The sequence below is a fragment of the Rhynchophorus ferrugineus genome, unplaced genomic scaffold (assembly GCF_030347505.1).
Source record: "Rhynchophorus ferrugineus isolate W39M unplaced genomic scaffold, kcgeb_rfMv2 rfM2, whole genome shotgun sequence".
NCBI classification, from domain to species: Eukaryota; Metazoa; Arthropoda; class Insecta; order Coleoptera; family Curculionidae; genus Rhynchophorus; species Rhynchophorus ferrugineus.
Window position 1 is genome coordinate 69,830,310 of NW_027472581.1, and position 18,101 is coordinate 69,848,410.

The window sequence follows — 18,101 nt, forward strand, 5'->3', positions numbered from 1 at the left end:
TAACTAGCTACAAATACATTAGAAAAATTTTCTACATCTGTGTTAAGATATCAAAATGCATATATGAGAAAAAGTTATTAATTATACATTTTATCCACTAGAAATACAACGTGGGGCAAAAGTCCCGCTGCCATTTCAATTGCCTATAATTTTACTCAAAGGAAAGATAAGTAACTTTGGTTTTCATAAAAAGTTTATTTGGTGTTTACGTTTTTTTTTATTTTGATGGAAAAATTATATCTGCTAAATGGTGACCGCGATTCGCTATAGAACTTTCGACTCTTTCATTTTCCATGACATGCTGCAACATCTGAAGCTGAATTTCTTAAATTTCGTAACGAATATTCTCTTTAAAATGTTGAGTCGTTTGGGACTTATTCACATAAACCTTTGTTTTAAAAAAAATCACCACTTTGCAAAATTAGTATTCGTGGAAAAACGTCATTCAATAATTGAATTGTTGAACGAGCTGTGTGTGCTGTGGCCCCATCTTGCTGAAGCCGCATGTCCTCTAATCCTTGCTCTTCCATTTCAGGTACAAGAGAATTTCGAATCATGTCTTGGTACCGTTCAGCTGTAACAGTAATTGCAATACCTTTGTCATTTTCAAAAAAATAGGGACCAATGATGTTTCCAGCATAAATACCACACAATACAGTTGTTTTTACTGGATAAAATGATGTTTCGTGAATTAATTGAGGATTCTGTGATTCTCAAAACCGAGTGATCTGTTCATTGACGTAGCCACTGAGAAGAAAATGGGCTTCATCGCTCATTATCAATTTAGACGAAATATTTTCAATTTCACCAGACAGCCTTAAGATTGCATTACTGTACTCAACTCGTTGATCAGAATCTCTCGGCAGCAATTTTTGGACTAATTGAATTTTGTATGGGAACATTTTAAAATCAGTTTTAAAAATTCGCCTTCATCTGCGTGCAGAAATGTGTAACTGGGAAGACTGGGTATAACTGGGTGGCACTAGAGCCACATTTTCAGCGTTACGAGACGTCCGTTGTCTTCTAGAACGAGGCATGTCTGCAGTCTTGCCGTACTGTCGAAAATTCGCATGTAAACGTTAAATTAAATAATGGTTTACATGATAAATGGTTTTCTGAGGCACTGGACGATTGGAGTATTTTTGACGCAATTTCCGCGAAGTGGTAATAATGGAACGATTATTTTCTATAAATATTGTCACTATTTCTGCTCGTTCTTGTGGCGTATATTTATCCATAATACAATTTGGACGCCTACACCACACAATGGTTAAAACGAAACTGATCAAAACGTCACATAACCAAGATGGCGCGCAATAAAAAAGGCAGCGGGACTTTTGCTCCAACTGTTCAATATTATTTTCAAAGGATTTACAATGAATTAAAACCAATATTTGTATTCGTATAAATCGTATTGTTTGGTTGTTTTTCATTCTAATTCTAATCCTGAATAGGGTTATATCTTATATGAAAAAGCACATTGTACTTACATGGCTTTGGTGGTGCTTCTTATCGACATTTTTTTATCAATATTCTGCTTCAATAGATAGTACCGGCGAGTTTGTTAGTTTAGACATTTTGCTTAATGGTAGAACATTGTGAATTATGTTAAAACATACATGAATAGCTGGTGCGTGTTAATTACTACAATTCTTTATTAATTATACATTATTTTGAAATTAAATGATACAACGTATCAAATTCAAAATTCTGTATAATACAGAAAATGTTCCATTTTTAAATGTTTATTTCATAAGTACACATATCTCTACTATCTATTTTGTTTAATATTTGTTTAATTAAAGACCACAGGGTATAAAAATATGTTCAGAATGTTCTAACATTGTAGGTCCGTAAATTAAACAATATTTTGTGAGATGCATTTTAAAAATAACAAATTCAGTGGGGATGTCTTACTTATGCAACTAAAATAATAAAACTGAATTAGGTGTTAATGAAATAAATATCAACAATACCGAAACATTATTAGTTTTTCAAAAAAATGGTGAAAGCGTGGTAGATAATCGTACCATTTTCAATACATATTATAATCACATAAAAATATAAAATTATATTATTAGCAAATAGATATTTACTACTCATATTAAATAAATCAACATTCAAAGAAATGTATTCGTTTAATTAGAAGCATCAAAATTTAGTCGTTCCCCATACGGGGATTCACTTTTAACTATAAACAAGATCAAATAATCAAAGAAAGTACCATACGTATGCGAGACGTATATAAACCTACGCACTCGCTTGTATAATCAATAATTCTGCTGCTTTCTTCGATCCGCGCGGAGACTAATACATTAAACAACATCATGAAGTTCCTTCCTATTTTTGTATTGATTCTTTTAGTTGTTGCAACTATATTCGGCAATGCAGAAGCCAAGCCCGGTTGGTTGAAGAAACAACTTAAATCTGTGGTAAGTATTTTATTAATTGTTTATTAAAATAAAAACTAATACATTTTTTTTTGTTTAGGAAAAAAGTGTTCGTAGAGTAAGAGATAGGGCTCAAGAAAATCTGCCATTAGTTGCTGGTTATGTTGGAGTAGCCGCACAGGCTGGATTAGTCCCAGGAAAATAAGAACATTTATGTACTTTTTTAAATAGTGGCCATGTACTTAATTTTTCTGTGATCGTATTTACTTAATGTATAACTAATCTAAATAAAACTATTTATTTTGCACAACATACTTTGTTTCTTGGCTCTTTATTATGAATTCCTTAGTACTTAGTACTTCCTTCCATGTTATTGTAAAAAGGAATTATATTATTATATTTTCATATAATCATTTTAGCCTATTGTAACTTATTAATTCTCTATTTATTATCTGCATTACTGTACGAATATTATTTTGAAACAATATTAAGAGCCATGTTATTGGTTAGTATTCGACATATTACTATTATACACATGCCATCAAAATAGCACTCGCTTGAATTTAATCTTAACCAAATAACTTGAATCAAGAAAGGTACAATTTTTAGGTAAAGTTAACCAGAAGACATACTTTATGTAAATGTATATGTTTTATGGAAATGAAAATCTAGAGATATAACTACAAAACATAAAAAATAGTTATAAAGATATAAAGAGGTCTTGAATTATTGGTATTTTGCATTATTATGTTTATTAATATTTATACATCATTTTAATGCCCGAACTATGGGTTATTTCTTAAGGAATTAAAATGAATTAACACAAAAATTTATATTAACTTAATTAACTTAACTTCTTGAAACATGCAGTATAAAGTATATGGTTATATAAAATATGTTACGAAAATGTACATCGGATGTCTCAGCCTCCTCGACTTTGCTTACAAATTCTGTATTGAAATTTTTCATTGAAATTCTCTTTCAATAGACAGGCGGCTACGAATTTGTTGGTATAGACCTTTTACATAATAGTGGCACATTGTGAATGCAGTAACACAAATATTTATCAGCTACCACTGATTGATAAAAATCCGTTTTTAATTATACATTGGTTTTAAATTTAATGATTCGGAATTTCTGGCTTAATCTATTTAAATAATTATTAGATACATTCTCATCTACGCCAGATAGGCACGTTGTTTTTTTAATTATATTTGAGAGTGTCTTTTTATCAACTAGAGTTTACTTGGACTGGATCTATTACATAACGTGGGCTCCAAACTACGGTTCTCGGCATTAAGCCTAGCGACTAGCGACTGACCAACTTGTAGACCATCCCAGAAGACATCCGGTCTTGGTTACTGACGTGAGGGGGATCATTTTCCTTGTCGGGTTTTACACAAGCATACAAAATGTTATTTTCCAACAGAATCAATTTTTCATGTCTAATGAGAATCGCATATATTTGATTCAAATTATTGCAGAGAACAGTTATACAAATATATTCATTCACAAAGCTGTAAGAGATTTTCTGAACCTTGTCAAAATTACCCAAACCTGGCTTGATAGTATACTGCATAACATAAAATTGACCAAGAAATATCTTCTTAAGTATATAAATGGGAGATCAGAAATCAGTATTTACACAACAAAATATTTACTTTTGCATGCATGAAAACTGCATGTAACAGTGACAATGTAGAGAAAATAGAGATTTTATATAGGCAATTCTATGATAAATGTAATATCTAGATGTCACTAATTTAAACTTATTACTTGTTTAAATCGCTATTCTAAAAGCCGCGAAAGCCTTTGATTGGTTCAGTCGTTCTATGGTACGTTTGTTGTTTATTTGTTTTGTGCACCTTTTTCAGAGTGTCTTATTTAGGGAAGATAATGGTTGTTTTTTTATATGGTTTAGTGGTTAAACTGTTAGTCATCAGTTCATTAGTATAATATTAGTCGGTAGTAAAATATAAGTAAATTCATTGTCGATCCAGGAAGTGTTTTGTAACCGGATGCACAGATAGTAAAGAACCACAGCATCGTTTTCCTTCCAAGAAGTTGATAATATTAAAAATCCCAAACTGACTGGATTAAGCATAAATGAAATGTATGATCGTTACCGCCCGTAAATTGCCGCTTTTGCTTTCGTAAATTGGAGTAAGTTTGTTCATATTAATAATCATTTGAATATTTATTTTTTAATTCCAGATATTAATCCCTTTCCCGAATATGCTATGCAAACAGGAAATATTATTTTATTATTGCATCAATTATTTGACTATTACCATGACTAAACGATTTTAGAGAGGATTAACCGTAAGTTCGATAGACAAGGAATTTTGGTACAAAGCTACTTAAATAATATAAAATTTTATCACCAAACTAAAATGGGTCATCATTTTAAAATTGAATAAAAACTTTAAGGGGGTTCGTTCCTTTGAAGAAATATACCTAGAGTAAGTATCCGAATAAATTATTTGGAACTATCAAAGCTAATTTTATAATATATATTATACTAATTTTAACTATAAACAAGATCAAAAAATCTAAGAAACTATCACGCAATGTGTGATAACGTATACAAATCGACATCCTCGCTCCTATAATGATCAATTGCTTTCTTTAATATGTGCCGAGACTATTACAATAACCAGCGAATAAAGGTCCTACGTATTTTTGCATTGCTTCTATTGGTTGTTGCAACTATATTCGGCAGTCCAGAAGCCAAGCTCGGGTGGTTGAAGAAACGGTTTAAATCTTCAGCTCAGCTAGCTCAGAGTAGCTAAGCCAGAGAGAATTAAGATCATTTATGTGCGTTTTAAAAAATAGAAGCCATGTTTTGAATGTATTTATGAATAGTAATAAATTATGTATATAAAAATTTATTTGTTACTATTCTAAAATAAAATAATTATTTTTACATCATATTTGATTTCCTATCCCCTTCATTATGACTTAATTAGTACTTAATATTTCCTTCTATGTTATTTGATGAAAGGAAATATAGTATATTGTTATATAATCATTTTATCTATGGGAACTTTACGGTAATATGATATTATGGTAATTTATTAGCAGTTGATTTATTAAGTTTAATTAAGTGTCGTCTATTCTCTTTAAACAATTGAAAATACTGTTATAAATAATATGAAAATATGCCGTATTTCATATATAAACCAATCATAATTGTTTTTAATTATTTTTATATTTTAACATCATACAAATAATTAATATACTCAAAAATAATAAACACAATATTAAGAAAAGCACATTGTAATCCACTTGTTAAAGATAGAATAATGATGCACATATAGGCCATTAAATCAACAACAGCATGAATTTAATCTTAATAAACCATCAAATCAGTAATCAATAACTCAAGTCAATAGAACAAGTTAATTCGCCAATAAGTTATATAGCTGAAAATTACTAAAATTAAAATAAAGTATTCAATGACCACAAAAACGTCCATACCAAAGGAATGTCAGAAACATGATTAGTCATAAAAAAACAACAATATATTGTTATTACAAATATTACATAAACATACACTTTTATCCTATTATCTAACAATCTAACTCAAAGGTATAGAAGGAAAAAGTGAAACAAAATATTTTCTAGTTTTCTTTTTTTTTGTTCTAGGTTTTCAAAAGAGAAAATGAGTTCAACAACTGTTTTGAAAATTAAGCCAAACGATCATAAATATTTAAAATAAAATAATTTTAGTTAAAATCGTATATTTTTTTATATTTTATTAAATTAATTTAATTAATATATATGATCCACTGAATAATAAATAACTATATTTTATAACGATTCTTCTAAATACTACGCAACTAAATTAAATTTATAAATTCTGGGAAATTAACATATCTTATCGAACGGCAATTTACAATATATGGTGAAAAATCAAGGCAACGAAAGCGTAATAGATTACGAGAAATAATTAAAAAATTTCACTAGATAATATTATAACAAATTGTATTGAATACGAGTACATCCGAACAACATAAACAATTGATGTTGCAACTGCATTTATTATTACAGCCTGTCGTTGATCTTTCTAGCATTTTGCCTTTATGCTTTGTTTGATTCCCTAATAGACATAGTTCATTGAATACGCCGAAGCTTTGCCATAAGGACCCTACTTTTTGTGCCCTTGTACCAAGTAGTGGCTAATTTTGGAGAATCATAGTCGGAATTCGGTTAGGTTTGATAATTTTCGCCTGATTTTGAGGCGCCTGAAGGAATCGAGAGGCAGAATCCAACAGAATACAATAACGACGTAATTAACGAAGGTAATTTTTGGATTAGCGAATGCGCATCGACTATATTGCTTTTTTTCTCGTTTCATCAGATTACTGTTCATCAGATGAAAACAATAAAAAATCTAGAATATTTAGATTTTGCGATGCATTAATAACTGTGTAACAATAATATTTAAACTATAGTAGTATTCCTGCAATTAATATTAAAATATGGAAGAATAACAGCATCAATTTTGTTTTAATGAAAATATTAACTGAAAAATTTGTAACAAAATATTTTCAATGATATCAAATAGAATCAACATATGTTCAACATTTCAACGAAAATTTCACTAAATTCAAATTTCGATTTTCCACTTCAAAATTGTTTAAAATAGCTGCATATATCAAAATTATGAAAAAGAAGAAAAAAAGAAGAATGTCTTTTTTTTTGTCAACTGTACAAAAAGTAATACTAAAGGTAAAGGTAACGTTTAAACACATTTTATTGTAATTGGCCATCTATTCATTTTAGATTAATAAATGTACAATACGTCAACCAAAATCTAGATAGTTAGTTCAATAGTCCATTAAAAATTTAGTTACTGATTAAATATAGACATTTACTTTAATGATGATATATTTTAATAACAATGTAATATTTTATAGGTGAACTGTTACTAGAATTTGTTGTAGGAAAGCTGAAGAAAAGAAATTAGAATAAGAGAAAAAAATCGATAAAATTTTGCAGAATGAAAGAATATTTGAGGACGATACTTTGAAAAAATCTAATTGACTATTCTGACAAGTTGACCTGAATCCAATAATCATCAAAACATATAAAATTAATCATCAGTGACACCCTAATGATATAATTACTACTTTGAAACAAACAAGCAAAACAGAATATATTTTTAAAAAGTGCATAGGTAAATAAGTTATTATTTTATAAAAATAATGATGTATTGACTGGAAACTTTTTTCAGGTGAAAAGTATGATGATCTGCAAGATCTATATTTTGCTATGAGATGAAATAAATACGGTTTCTGGACTTATAAATAATATATAACATATAAATATATAATATATAAATATATAATATATAAATATAGTATATATAAATAAAATAATATCTAATTTTAATGTAAATCTAATTCGTGGATTTTCCAACAAAATCAATTTTTCATGTCTAATATGAGAAGCGCATATATTTGATTCAAATTATTGCAAAGAACAGTTATACAAATACATTAATTCACAAAGCTGTAAGAGATTTTCTGAACCTTGTCAAAATTGCCCAAACCTGGTTTGATATTATACTGCATAACATAAAATTGACCAAGAAATATCTTCTTAAGGATATAAAAGGGAGATCAGAAATCAGTAGTTAGACAACAAAATATTTACTTTCGCATGCATAAAAACTGCATGTAACAGTGACAATGCAGAGAAAGTAGAGATTCTATATAGGCAATTCTATGATAAATGTAATATCTAGATATCACTACTTTAAACTTATTACTTGTTTAAATCGCTATACTAAAAGCCGCGAAAACCTTTGAAAACCGAAAAAAAAATCTAATTGACTATTCTGACGAGTTGACCTGAATCCAATAATCAAAACATATAAAATTAATCATCAATGACACCCTAATGATCTAATCACTACTCTGAAACAAACAAGGGAAAAAGAATATATTTTTAAAAAGTGCATAGGTAAATAAGTTATTATTTTATAAAAATAATGATGTATTGACTGGAAACTTCTTTCAGGTGAAAAGTATCATGATCTGCAAAATCTATATTTTGCTATGAGATGAAATAAATACGGTTTCTGGACTTAATATTTAACTAAATGTTTCCCAATTTTTGTTTACCCGACAACAAATTTAACTACAACACTTGCAAATATTAAATTGTGCATATAATTCCATAGTTAAATACTACATTTACTGATATATATTTGGCTTTTGAACGGTAGTAGTCAATTTAAATTATTTCATAAGATATTAATGATATGCTTTTCATATTACTATCTTTGCTAAACTTTAAAAGAGTACCTATCACTTTAAGAAGTATTAGCACTTCTGTTACTATCGTAACATATGTTTAACTATGGCTTTTTAATCTCACGAGGCTAAATTTCTCCATCGCGAAGCGATATTGAGAAAAAAATAACCACACTATTTTGTAACAACAGTTACAAAACAAGAAATATGCGCAAAGTATGTCAGAAAAGCGCATGTTCCCTTTGGCTCTATTAGCTCAAATAAATGAAAATACGCCTATGCTAAACCGAAAATTCTGATTACTGTACGATGAATCCTACAAACTAGAGTGGCTATTTTGGGTTTGACTACACCACTAAGTGAGAGACCTGTTTTTTTTAAAGTTAAGTCCATTTCTTGCACTATTCATATTTTGATTATAAGCAGTAGGCAGTAACGGATCGATTTTTGAGTATCATCAAATAAATAACTCAATGCCCTTTATGTAAGCATACCTCATCAATATCACAGCTTTTAGTGTAATATAGTAAAAATTCATAAGAATATATTACAGAATATATTAAAGGTTAAGAGGCATTCATAACTCCAGGCAAGTATAGAAATAAATTATTTTTATTCGGTTAGTATGAAATTGATGGAAAAGCGAAAGGAATATGAAATAGAATACATAAAACACATATCGAACATAAAAATGACTTGGGTAAGATATTTCTATTAAAATCAATTAAAAATATGATTGCAGTAAGTTGGCTGCAGCTATCGTACCAGTGAATGCTATATTGGATGAAATCCGAAATAATCTAAGCAGTGAAAATTTTAAAAAACTAGATTTATTGACTTATAAGTGTTAAAACGTGAGTAAATGAGGTCAAAAATACAGGATGTGCATTTTTATATAAACCACAATCTCAATTTCTGGATTGGATACCGCCTTAAAGGAAGAATATTTTAAGTTAATCATAATATATATAGAAGATGGATAGGATTATAGGATGTAACAAAGCAAAAGAGAACTTGAGTCTCAATGGGGATAAATATTAGGATAATTTGTAAATTCAAGTTATTTTATTTCATTTATATTATATTCATTCAATGTACCTATAATTTTCAAGAACTGACTAATAGGAATAGCAAAAGTCTACTTGGTCAATTATTATGATTATTATGTATTATATATTACAAAGAAAAATTAGTGAGAATACTGAAAAAGAGAATACTTCGAATAAATTAAACATTTCCATAGCACTATTTGTTATCCAATTGTATTAAGATTCTATCCTAAAATTCCACAATATTTTTATATACGTGTACTGTGCACTTTGTCACCTATTTAATTTTCTTTCCCAGTTCCATGCAGTGAAATTACTAATTTATTTCTTATACACTTCCTTCATTTGATGAGCTAAAAGTATATCATTGTAATCACCTACATCAGTGCAGTCTACCATGATATCAACTTGACTGATCGCTCAGATACAAAACCTGTAAGAACTAGTAAAAAAACAAGTAAATGCATCTCCGCTAGGTATGCAAATAATTAATATTTTCCTTTATGTATTAATGAAACCATTTGCGGATCTCAAAGATGTTTAAAGTTACACTTTTTCAAATTTAGATCAAAGACGATTAATTTTTCAATTTCTTATTATAATATTTATAATAATTTCTTATAATTTTTCACTGACATTTCAAACTGGAGATCGAGTGATACAGAACGATATTCCTTTCAGAATTCACAAGGAATATAATTCACACTGTTTGTGTTAAGTACTTTGAAAGAGTATTAGTGTACCTCAATATGCTTACTAATTAGTTAAATGTTCATCATGATGATATACGTAGGTTAAAACACTTAACGCCATCCGATTTGATTATTAGACAACCATAGGATTTAATTTATGACAACTAAATATAATGAATATTTAGAATAAAATATTTTGCACATGTTAAGGTATCCTATAGTTATCATTAGTTAGTGCCCACTATGGAATAATAAAAAACATAACTTAAAAAATTATATTTTTTTTTGAATCGTGACCTTGATTTTAATGATGGTGTAATCCATGGCAAATTAATTTATTGAGATTACTAGGAACGAAAAAAGGATTAAGTATTATTAAATATTAATTACTGGGATGGCTATTGACACTTTAATGATAAAAGAAACACCAACTTATATAGAGAATGATGATTTGGAAGAAGGAATTTTTACCTAAAAAATGTTTCGTCCGCCAGTTTCCCTTTGAAAAGGCTGAGCTGAGATCCCAAAGTATATGGACATCCTCCTTCTTCATAATAATATTGGGGCTTATATATCTGCCTTGCTTCGAGTACCCTTTCTTGCATTGAAGGTATTCATTCATTGTGCGACTATTTTCCTATCCACATATCCCCTGCTTTTTCATTTTCATATCCACCCCATACATAATAGTATAAGCATAGCTGCAATAAAGCATGCAGCTTCCCTCTCAATTCCACAACATCAGTCTCATCCTTCACATAATCCTATTCCTTGATGGAGTGAGCATGGTACCCAAGTGATCAAAGAGAGGAAAGGGGTGCTATCGCGCTTTAGGTCCTCTCCAATATTAGAAAATTTAACTGTCTTCAAACACAACGGTGCCTTGGCTAGAAAGACCATTGACAACGCCAAATCGGGCTCCTGGTCAACTTTCCCCAAAAGCCTCATCCATAGTTTCTCTTCAAGAGAATTTTGGAACAGGGTTGGAAAACTCAAACGTCGCTCCTCCAACTCTATCACTGGCCTGTATTCTAAAGGCACTTGGTATTCCGATCCATCCGTTATCCAAAATCGTTTCTGATGAGCTTTTTTCCTCAGTCTCAAGAAATAACTTTCATAGTACCTCCTAATAATACTAATGTAATGTACCTCTAATGTAAAATTCATCAATTTCCCATTCTCTTTCGCAGAACTTTCTATCCATTCCCTCCCCCCCGATAGCGAACCTTTCATTCCAAATCCTTACCCTCCTGCTAAATATTTATAATGAAATTTGGTCACTTTATTCCTTTCCACCATGAAATAAGAACAAACCTCGGACTCGGACTCATGCTACCGTTCCATTTCCCTCACAGATGATTTCTGAAAGGTGTTTGAGCATATGATCCTCAACCGCCTGCCCTGGTTCCTTGAAACCCATTCATTATCATTGGACTTACAAAATGAATTTGATGGAGTTATTAGGTCTCTGATTATCAACAATTTACTTCGGACTCATGGGTAACATCCTAGACTTTTTCAAGAACTTCCTTAGTAACAGATTATTGAAGGTTTTCTCTCTCACACCTACCTTGTCTCGATTGGAGTCCGTCAGCGTTTAGTTCTAAGTCCCTGTCCCTATTTATAATTGCCCTGGATTCAATAACCAAATGTCTCGATTCCTAGCTCACCTATCGATTTTTTGCGGCCGACTTAGTATTGCTTGGTCAATCCCCCAAATTTTGGCGAAAGGCTCCTTCTTACCTACTTAACCGGCTTTCTTTCTGGTCCTTCTTCACAGAATTCCTTATCTTCCCTTCAAAGTCCTCTTTAATCCGCTCTTTTCGGAGGCGTAAGTATACCCGCATCCTTTCCCTCTCTTTCAATAACACTCCAATACCAACTGTTGACCGTATAGAGTTCTTGCGAGTCATTATGGATAGCCGGCAACCCTGGAAGAATCACATAAACGATCTCAAAACTCGCTGCTCCAAAGACACGTAATATAGGTGCAGACCAGGCAACCATACTGAAAATATAATTCTCTACAATCTTTCAGACTATACTATGGCTCTCTCCTATTAGCCGCTGCTGTTTTAGCCAAATTACGCAAAATTGGTTGATGGTATTCATTATTTGGGAGCTCGTGAAGTATTACATCCATTCACCTCTTTCTTATCAGAGAGACTTTCTTCTTCCCTATCCTGGGTCATTTTATCTCTAACTACTCCACCCGGACCTCTCATATAATTGCTGGTCTTCTTTCCGGAAGTTGGCTTGCTCTCTCTCCTCCTTATCTACTACCCCAATTTCCCCCCTTAGACCTTCGTTACCCCCTTTACAAACACTCCAAACATTGTTCTTACCTTATACGGTCCAAGTTCTGGAAACTTCTCTACTCTTTCCCTGACCGGTAATACATATAAACGCATGACTGAAAATCTCCCAGTGGACTAGAATTAAAATTAAATGTTTCTTCTGTCTTAACATTTCTTCCCTTCGTCACCATGCTGTAGGCAGAAATTGGGTCATTATCGTTTATCGCACCGTCACTTGATATTACCTCAGTCTACCACATACTGGGCGACTATCTACAACTCACTCAGAGCTACGCATGGGTTGCACAACTTTAGGAATTTTTTGATAAGAAAAAACAAACAGACTCATCGGATTTCCATAAGAAATCGATTATCTTCCTAGAGTCTAGCCTCTGCTGAGAGGATTATCGCTGACCAAATCACCATTATCACTTCGATATGGGTGCTACAGGGCGTTCCGGATGGAGTCTCTGCTTTGTCATTGGTTCTATTTGTTGACTTAAATTTGGTTGGTCCGTTACCCATTTTTAATTGTACGTACACTATTTATACCTTTAGTCCCCCCCCCTGTTGTGTGTTAATAATTTTATTTCATTTGTTATTTTATAAATACACTCCAGATATCTCCACGCCCCTTTATGTCAAACCGCATTGTATTCAATAAGTTTTCGATCTAGATCTGCTTCTTCTCATTTTAACTGTTAGAATATTCGTTAAGCATAATCTGTTAGTCTGCCTTAATAAGAGAAAATTATTCTCTCAAAAGTGTATAAATTATGCCATAGTTTTATCATATACCACATGCACGCAATCAAAATATCAATTCTCATATATAAGTACGACTTTACTTTACAACTTTTGTAAATCCAATCCAGGTGAAGTGAAAATTATGAATAAAATATTTATAGTATATAATAGATATGAAACGGGTATTTCTTTTTGCGATAACTTCAATATAAAACAACCAAACGCAGTAAAATAAATAGCCATTTTAACTCAAGTCTGTAAAAAAACAACAATGAATATATTTTCAATAATTATGTTTATTCTGTTAGTTAGTTCCGCCATTTTTAATGGTGTTGAAGCTGGTTGGCTAAAGAAACAACTAAAAAGCGTAGTAAGTATGCAGAATTGTTTTAATAAATTGAAATTCAACTAATGGGAATATTTAGGAGAAAGCGGTTCGCAGATTTAGGGACAGAGCTCAGGAAAATCTACCTCTAATTGAAGGTTATGTCGGTGTTGCTGCACAGTCTGGATTGCTGCCAAGAAGATAAAAAAGTAATACAATTATATAATATAACATATTATATCCTATAATAAAGATAATATGATGAAAATGTAATTTAACAATATGGTATTATAAATAATTTCCGATCTTACCGATATTAATAATAACTTTTCGATCTAGATCTGCTTCCTCTCGTTTTAACTGTTAGAATATTCATTAAGCGTAATCTGTAGAGTTAATAAGAGAAAATTATTCTCTCAAAAGAGTATACATTATGCCATAGTTTTATCATATACCACATGCACGCAATCAAAATATCAATACTTATATATAAGTACGACTTTACTTTACAACTTTTGTAAATCCATTTCATTTAATATATATATATATATATATATATATATATATATATATATATATATATATATATATATATGTATATACAATTCATGGATAATCTCAAGTTGGCGATCGAGCTCAATCAGCAGTACATATAGACAAAATACAAATAAGGAAAACTTTGGGAGTTTACTAAGAAATGTATAAATGTAAAACCATTTAATAAAATATTTTATATCCTTATCTAGAACTTTTAAGCTTGTTAAGTTGATAAAGTTTAATTAAATTAATGCTTAAATTAAACAAACTTCTCACGCAACATCACTTCAGTTGCTAAAATATTTTGCAGATAGATATTTTATCACAAAACTAATATGTTAGTGTTTGTGTTAACCCAAAAGTTACTTTAAGAGGTGTTAGAGCAACCCAATGCCGTCTGATCTGATTAATTGACATTAGAGTAACATTTAAAGCTTGATAAGAGAGAGAGAGAGAGAGAGAGAGAGAGAGAGAGAGAGAGAGAGAGAGAGAGTATGATATTTTATAGCTATCATGTATATAACAATTATTATAGGTTATTACCCACTGTGAAATAAGTATTTTGTCGATTCACTAAAAGCAATAATAAGAAAAATAGGACTAAGAAAACTGTAACACAATAAATTGATTTAAAAAAACAGTGATCTTGATTTTAATGGCACTGTAACACCGAATAAATTGAATTATTTAAATTGCTCAGAACGATTGCTCAAATGATTAAATATTATTAATCACTGAAGCAGTCGTTTACATTTTAATGATAAACGAAAAACAAAGAAGTTGCACTAACTTGAGTCATATATACAGAGATTATCATCACCCTCATTATTATCTTTGATACAACCGCAGAGCAATAATTTAAATATCAATTATGAAATTTCGTTCGACAATTTTGCGGGTTTTGATAGTGGTTGCAAATATATTTTATAATGCAGAAGTTGATTTAAAATATTGTCATTATTATCATTTTCGTAAAACTATAAAAATTTATAATGATTTAATATAGAACACTATTTTCAGAGCACTCGCTACTAATATTGGTTACATTTTGGCAACACTTAATTTAACAGGTTGGACAGTACCATTTTGTTGCCATCTAACATCTATTCTAAATATAAACAAATTTTACTTGAAATAATTATTTAATGAAAAAGTTTCATATGAAAGTGCATAATCAAAAAACATGTTTTGTGCCATTAAGTATACTAAGGCGTGTTATATGTATCTGTTTTCTCTTGTTCAATGAACAAATTCAACTTTGTCTTTGTCTTCTTAATATTCTTGCTCGGTCTGAATTTTTTCCTTTCTTCTCAGTATCTCCTTGAACAGTTCATTCCAGGTTCTCTTAAGTTACCATCCGATCTTTCTCTTCCCCGTCTTTGCTTCAAGATTATTTTACCCAACAACTGAATTATCTCCTATATCTGCAATCTTCCAGTGAGTTTATAATTTTCTATATTTTATTTCTTATCCTGTCCATCTGTGTGACACTGACGGAAGGATAATTCTGACTGAAGACTCACTCTTCTAAATTATTTCATTTCTACTGATTGTACCTTACCAATACCTACATCTTACAACCGAGCGTTGAGGTTATTCTATATAATACGTTGTACGTATACTTATTTCTTCTGGCTCTACCATCACCATGATTTTCATTTTACAAATTTTATTCTCTTAGTGTCAAATTCCATAGATATACTGAGTTGAAATAAAACAATACAAACACACTTCTCATTCGGTCAAATTACCATTCACAATGTGTTTTAAATGACTAAAAATATTTAAGAAGACAAATTCCGTCTTAAACTCAATAAAGAAAGGTATGTCAGGAACATAAATATATCAATGTTTAAAAATATTGCATAATGTACATGTACGCATTATCTGACAAAGAATGCATTAAATTGAAATCAAATTAACGTAAACAGGCAATCAAAAATTTAACACTCAGTATTAGTATAGCCCCCATAATTTCGAATAGGAGCAATGCACAAAAACAGCAACTATCATTAACTACATCAAAAAAGAGTAATTAGAATATATTATAACAAAATAATATTATGTGCCATTATTCCAAAGCTATATACTTCACATATGACTTGTGTCATATTTCATATGACAACAAAATATTCTTTCAAAAAGTCCTTAGAATATAATTTAGGATGCCTCGAAGAAAACTTTAGAGAAAAATTGATTTTAAAAAGAATTACCTAATTTAGTACTAAGATGTTACTATAAGAAAATGTCTTCAACTGATTTGAAATATTTGAATGATGGAGATTGAAAATGAAGAATATTTTGTATAAAGATGATATATTTTATCATACTATTATAACTGTTATTTGTCATTGTATAATTTATTAATAGATATAATTTTACAATTTATTTTTGAGTTTCCATTATCCATATATTATCAATCCATAGTCAGCATTTGAAAACAGTGTATTACAACATGATCAACCAAAATTAATACAGGACTATTATTTTTATTTATCAAATCTTGCAACTACTGACGATCCTATGTCACATTTTCCTATATTTCTATATCAGATATTCTTCTTAATATCTCTCAATCTCGCCTGCAGAGAAATTACTTTTCTTCAGAAAGTTCGTTCACTCTTCGTGACACACTTATTAGAGTCATTGTAAACAATTAATTGGATCCGATTTTCAAATTCAATAAAATATTGCATGCCATTGTTAATATTCCGTACTATGTCTCTAACGAAGGGATACTGCCCGATATCCCTTTAAAGCCCATAAGGAATATACCTCTTACTAAGTATTACAATGTGCTTGCTAATTAGATAAATATGCAATATGATAGTACATAGATAAATAATTAGCGTCATCCGAACTAATTAATGGACATATATTGAGTTGGGTCATACTTTAGAGTAAGATTTAGCATAAGGTATTTAGCACATGTCATATATATAACAGTTGTCATAGGTTAATTACGACTGTGGAATATGTATTTTCTTTAATCACTAAAAGTAATAATACAAAAATGGAACTAGAAAAAATGGAAAACAATAATTTAATTTTAAAACAAGTGATCTTGATTATAAGGTACTGTAATATGGAACAAATAGAATTATTGAAAGTACCAAGAACGAAAAATGATATAATATTAACCAACTTGAGTCATACATATCGCAATTCTTTCACCACATCCATTATTATCATTGGTACAATAGCAGATAAATAATTTGATTAGCCATTAATAATTTTCTTTAAACAATTCTGTGTGTTTATATGGTGGTTGCTATTATATTTGATAATACGGAAGCCAAACCCTGTTGATTAAAGAATAGACTAAAATATGTAGTGAATATTGTCATTATCATAATTTTCATAAAACTTCATAAAATTTAAAAGTTATTAACTAAAATGTCGTCAATCTGATATTGGTTACATTTTGGAAACACTTAATTTAACAGGTGGGAATGTACCATCTGCTAGCTTATAACATTTGTATATATAACATATGTACATATAAATATAAAAAAATTTTGCTAGAATCATTTATTTGATGAAAAATTTCCGTAAAAAGTATATACTAAAAAACAAATCTTGTGCATCTAAATATACTAAGGTATATTATGAGTGTTTGTTATCTCTTGAGCAGTTCCTCCTAGTCATTCTCCGGTCTTTCTCTTATCCGTGCTTGATTCCCAAATTGTCTTTATATGAATTGTATCCACAATATGCTGTAATTATCCCCTCCAGCTTAACTGTCTCCTTTCTATGTACTCTTCTACTGATTCAATATTGAGGTATTTTTTGATATTTTTA

General features: G+C 30.1%; 1 protein-coding gene across 1 annotated transcript; it reads left to right on the forward strand.

The window, feature by feature from the left end:
- Positions 1 to 2,264: 2,264 nt before the first annotated feature.
- LOC143190281 (cecropin-C) lies at positions 2,265 to 2,693 on the forward strand. The gene is made up of 2 exons (XM_076394487.1): positions 2,265 to 2,432; positions 2,491 to 2,693. The coding sequence occupies exons 1-2, from the start codon at positions 2,328 to 2,330 to the stop codon at positions 2,593 to 2,595; spliced, it is 210 nt and encodes a 69-aa protein (XP_076250602.1). The 5' UTR covers positions 2,265 to 2,327; the 3' UTR covers positions 2,596 to 2,693.
- Positions 2,694 to 18,101: the final 15,408 nt, after the last annotated feature.

Coding starts and splice junctions, on each gene's coding strand:
- LOC143190281 (XM_076394487.1), top strand. CDS start 2,328: ATGAAGTTCCTTCCTATTTTTGTATTGATTCTTTTAGTTGTTGCAACT. Junction 2,433..2,490: donor AGAAACAACTTAAATCTGTG/GTAAGTATTTTA, acceptor TTTTTTGTTTAG/GAAAAAAGTGTTCGTAGAGT.